The following is a 5,000-nucleotide window of genomic DNA, read 5'->3' on the forward strand; positions in this document are numbered from 1 at the left end:
TTGTATATTTGTATTTTTCTTGAGGTGCCTGAAGCCCGAATAAGCTCAAATGGTTTCTACATGTATATGGGCATCCTCACCTTAGGGTTTTTTTTTGTGGATTAGTTAATATCTCTTGTAGTTTAACATATCTTTTTTTTCAATTTAACATAACAAAAGTGGCACAAATCAAATAAACTGAACTGAACTGAACTTGTTTGGTCATGCGATCCTAACAGATGAAAACTGTTACTGGACTTCTTGCAGGACTTGAGAATAGGCTTGAATTCACAATGTTCTTTGTTACCTTTTTTGAAACTTTAAGCCAACTGAGGAGCCCATTACCCCAAGCCTACATCTTCCATTAACTCTCTGAGTCAACCCTGTCCCATATCTTTGTATTTCTAGAAGCACCTCCCAGGGGAGTTTTTGTGGGTGTTTTCGCAATAGCCAATCCTAAGAGACCTATGGTGAGCCATTGGTTACGTCACATGCAGCACACCCAAAACACAAAAGTATTTCAAAATATAGCAGTTTTAAAAAATAAAAAGACAATTATGTATGGAAGCTCTGAATAATGACCTCCAGGACAACATTGTTCAAGGGTACACTATAGATACCAAGGTTACGTGACTGAAGAGGTACATTGTATGTGATCTCCCCACCAGTAATGATAGCCATTATTACAACTTAGTCAGCCACAACCTTATTGAACTTCATTTAATTGAGCAACAATTCATGGCAGTGTCCCTTTTAACATGAAGACATACATTAAAAGAATGGTATCTTGGGTATATGTGGATGATTTGTCAAAATCCACTGTGGTCGCATACAGAGTTCTATGGTAATTTGTGCCATAAAAAGCCCCTAATGGCAATGTGTCTGCACTAAGATATGTGGTGCTGTCTGTCGTAAAATGTAGGAGTGCATCTATTTCACAAGGACATTGGTTTAATTGGTCTTAACACAGTTCAACTTGTGTCATATGCACACAGAATGGTAAGAAAGCGAAATGAGTCGAAATGTAACAAACATAAGCGGAGTAGTGCCAGGTGCCTATCTTGGCAAACTTGTTCCACGTCCCTATCTTACAGCTGTAGCTATTAGGTCAAACTGATTATGCTCTAGTCATCCTCTTTTTTGAAATTCCCCATCCCTTTTCCTTACATTCCATCTCTTTGTTTTTGTTTGTTGAATGCCATCTTGGATAATCAGTTGTGCTTGAATGAATTCAAACAGATGCAGAGTGTGAAACAAACCCCTTTTATACATAACCGTGTCTTCATGTTTAAACCCCTAGAAGCCTCCTCTCCTGCATTTCCTCAGCCAACAATTGTGTTGCCTTGTTCAAGCCTTGGCAGCTCTTTCCAATATTGAAGCATTAAGTGTGTGTCCTTTTAACACATCCTTATCCTTCTTTGGATGCCTTTCAAAGTGTGTTCTTTATGGTTGTTTTGAATTCTCAGATTGCCTGTGCTGTTCCTGGCAAGAATGCTGTGCTTGATTACACCAAATCTGATGGTAAGTGCTGCACCAGTACATCAAAATTCCTGTAGGAAGGTTATGTGTAAGATTTGATTGAGCTGTGTTTCAGTTGATAAGCGCATTGAGAATACAATGAAACAATGTTTACTTTTTCCTATTGCCAGCAGAAGCACTTTAAATAATTCAAAGTTTCTCTTTGGAAGATCATGCAGCACAAGGGAGGCTGGTTGCTGCATTGTGTGTTCAAATCCCCCCCTGTCCACTGGCTGTATGTGGGCTAGCCCTTTAAGGCCCAAGGGGGCCCCCATTGACAGGTAAAATGATTCGTCTGGCATTAGACAGGGTAAAATCTGTAAGTGGCCACTGGGAGTTAAAGGGCTAGGTAAGCATGGGATCCACTTCTCTGTTAAGCATCTTCTCTGTTAAGCATCTCCCTCCAGCCCATCAGTTATAATAATAATAATATATGTTTAAAATTTATATTATTATAAATTCCATACATCTACTAGAGGGGATGCCAAGTTTTAAGTTTTTTTTTTTGTTTGCATTAGCATGGGCAGCAGGAGCTATCAGTTATGAACTATTTGGTGACAAAAACCCCTTTGGTGGCAGTGGATTGGACAGCAGAACATACCAAGATGAACAAGTTCCTTTACTTGAACAGTGAGTAAACACATTGTGTATATTCTCCTAGGGCTTAGTAAATTTTGGTGATCACTCTAAATTTTGTCTTCCTGAAAGAATAACCATTGTTATATACCTAGCTTTTCACTGAACAAAATGAGCACTTCGTCTCGGGAAACGGCAGGACTCTGGGGAAACTCTCTGGGTGTGACCCAGGTTTTTTTTACCCCTAAAAGAGACCATATTAAAACACAGAGAACTAAAAAATACGATGACTTTTAATGATGGCAAGGACATTATCATCTAGTACTTTCACCTACGTGAAGCAGTAAAAGTGTCAATGAGCACTTTTATATTTCTTTGCGCGTAACCCTAAAGGAAACCTTCACGGCTACATATGATTGCGTTTTGCCCAGAACATCCTAAGTGAGACCAAAATCCAAGCTTTACACCCCTAAGCGAGACGACGAGCATCCTTCCCCTTTTTATATGGGAGTCCCCCCCCCGGTGGGTTGGGGATTAATGCCTACTAGCTGCAAAAGCCAGTTGAGGTCAGGTCGACTTCACCACGCATTCACCCTAGAACTAAAGGCCGTAACGTTTGGGGAATGACCAAGCTCTTGAGAGAGTCCGTTCCCAACAGGGGTAGTACAGGGGAGAGAGGCGGTTGAATACCATATCATGAGATTTCTTGTTTGAGAGAGAGAGACTCTCATAGTCGCATACTTAGAGACATCCAGGCACACGATTAAGGTTATGGGAGGAACTTACTATCCTCAATTGCTCGGGGCCGTACTGGGGAATATTGGTCCTCGGTATTGTTTGTACGGACAACGCTGCGCTCGGACCGTACTGGCACGACCTCGGGCCAATATTCCCCATTAAAAGCCCTCGCGCAGGGTTAGTAAGAGGTTAATATATGAGGTGCGCGTTATAGACGAAACGGACCATTTATGACCTGCATTTCAGCTATGTAAACATATTTCAATTTTCTTAGACTTACTTGTTTCCCTCTTCGGGAAGTTACTCGATATTTGTGATCTAAAATCAAACTACCTCCTTTCATTTTTTGGCAAAACGCACGTTTTAGCCCGAATTGCCGTGAACACGATGCTAAATCTCTCGGAATTCCGTTAATCGACGATCCGCAACTCTTATCATTTTCAATTTCGCATCTGACAGTGCCCAATTAGGAGTAAAGAAGGTTGTTAACTGGCTCCTTAAAAGAGACCCTTCTGAAAGAATAACCGCTGATATGGCAACCGTTATGCTGGCTCTCATACTCTGGGCTCCTGCTGAATGGCTTCAGCCGAACAGTAACGTGGCTGTTATCGACATTAACAGGTTGGTGGTCATTAAAAACCGAATTTGTGTCAAATTTTTAGACATAAACAGTAAGGAAACAACGGCATAAACATGGCTTCAAATCCACCTATATGCCTTGATACCGTTGAAGTCCTGAATTTTTCAGGCTTCTTTACGCCATTGCAAAAATTGCGTTCATAACTGCGAGCATCATTTCATATGATTCATTTCATATATCATTTCATCGTTGATGCGTTGATTTGCTTGTACACGAATTTTTGTTTTCCCAGTGCAGATGATTTTACTGCAAGGAAAAGGTGGCTTGGATCTGTTTCATTATACCTTGCACATAATTCGCGGGTGATGACTGGCTAATTTAGCCGTCCACATTTTACGGCACATCTCGCTTGGTCTCCGCTTCCGTGCGATTAGATTACCAAAAGTACTAAGTAATGGCTCTTTTTTGTTGGAAAAGTGCGACAGTAAATCACAGTACGGCTCTCGAAAGTCGTTAAGTAAATGATACTAACTTGGTTGAAGTATTGTGTATTTCATATAGAGCAAAACCGATTGTTTGTTCTTTCGGTAGGTGGCTCATTTGTCTTTCATTTCGGGTGCTCACCTCTACAAGAACGTTTACTTCTGAGGACCAGGTAAGTTGGAAGAAAGATTTTGGCATTTTTCATGCAAGCGGATGCAGTTTCGAGCAAGCGCCGAGAGTACTTGGCGTAGATTTAACATCACCTTAACGTTCAACGAATGCGGCTTGTGAGAAAAGAAATGAAATTCTCTTATTCCAAATTTTCCCCCTCTTTGCAGACGTTGCTCGATATCGTTAGCCAACAGGCAAGAAATGAAGTAAAAATTAAACAAGTTTCTTTGATTTTTTGCCAAAAACCCAAATTGTTATTATAGAGCGGTTTTCAATTGAGTGTCGAAAATAATTCGCGAATTGCTTTGGTTTTTTATTTACTTCACTCATTGATTGGTTGAAAGTTCTCCCGCCATTTTTTCAACCAATAACAAGTGAAACCAAAACCAATTGTTGCTTGCGCGTGCACATTTTCTCGCGCTTTGTGTTGCCTAAGTGTACTAACTTCGAGTTTTGATTGGTTTACTGGATTGTCTCCGACCCTTTTGATTGGCCAAAGTAATTACTTTGGTTTTGGTTTTACGGCACTCGATTGAAACTCGCTCTACTTCATTCAGTGATTGGTTCAAAGTTCTCGCGCCACTTTTTCAACCAATCAGAAGTGAAACCAAAACCAATCGTGGCTCGCGCGTGAGGTTTGATTGGTTTACTGGATTGTCTCCGTCCTTTTTGATTGACCAAAGTAATTATTTTGGTTTTGGTTTTACGACACTCGATTGAAAGTGACTCTATCACCTAGACTTTTGCAAAACCTCTCTTTCACTTCTCTTCTCGCGCCCGTCGCGATTGCCTTTCAACTCACCAGAACTTCAGAAAAAGTAGAGTCTTTTGTTCATGATGCACTGATGTAGTTATAAAGATAAAGATAAAGATCTGATCTGCTAATCGCCCTTTCTCGCAGTCGGAGACTGAATTACTAAGGGCGCAGCTCAACGAGGTCGGGCCGAAGGAGCTG

At 40.8% G+C, this 5,000-nt stretch overlaps 1 protein-coding gene across 2 annotated transcripts in view; it reads left to right on the forward strand.

The window, feature by feature from the left end:
* Nucleotides 1-5,000, forward strand: part of LOC138026078 (serine/threonine-protein kinase Pink1, mitochondrial-like) — a 110,594-nt gene that overhangs the window by 5,511 nt on the left and 100,083 nt on the right. Inside the window, exons 10-13 of one of the 2 annotated variants that reach the window (XM_068873271.1) lie at nucleotides 1,446-1,500; nucleotides 2,016-2,127; nucleotides 3,271-3,432; nucleotides 3,983-4,046. In XM_068873271.1, coding sequence (XP_068729372.1) covers nucleotides 1,446-1,500; nucleotides 2,016-2,127; nucleotides 3,271-3,432; nucleotides 3,983-4,046 — 393 coding nt within the window. The remainder of the gene's footprint in view (nucleotides 1-1,445; nucleotides 1,501-2,015; nucleotides 2,128-3,270; nucleotides 3,433-3,982; nucleotides 4,047-5,000) is intronic. The other variant, XM_068873278.1, reaches the window with a different exon arrangement.

This window comes from Montipora capricornis, chromosome 2, assembly GCF_036669925.1.
Source record: "Montipora capricornis isolate CH-2021 chromosome 2, ASM3666992v2, whole genome shotgun sequence".
NCBI classification, from domain to species: domain Eukaryota; kingdom Metazoa; phylum Cnidaria; class Anthozoa; order Scleractinia; family Acroporidae; genus Montipora; species Montipora capricornis.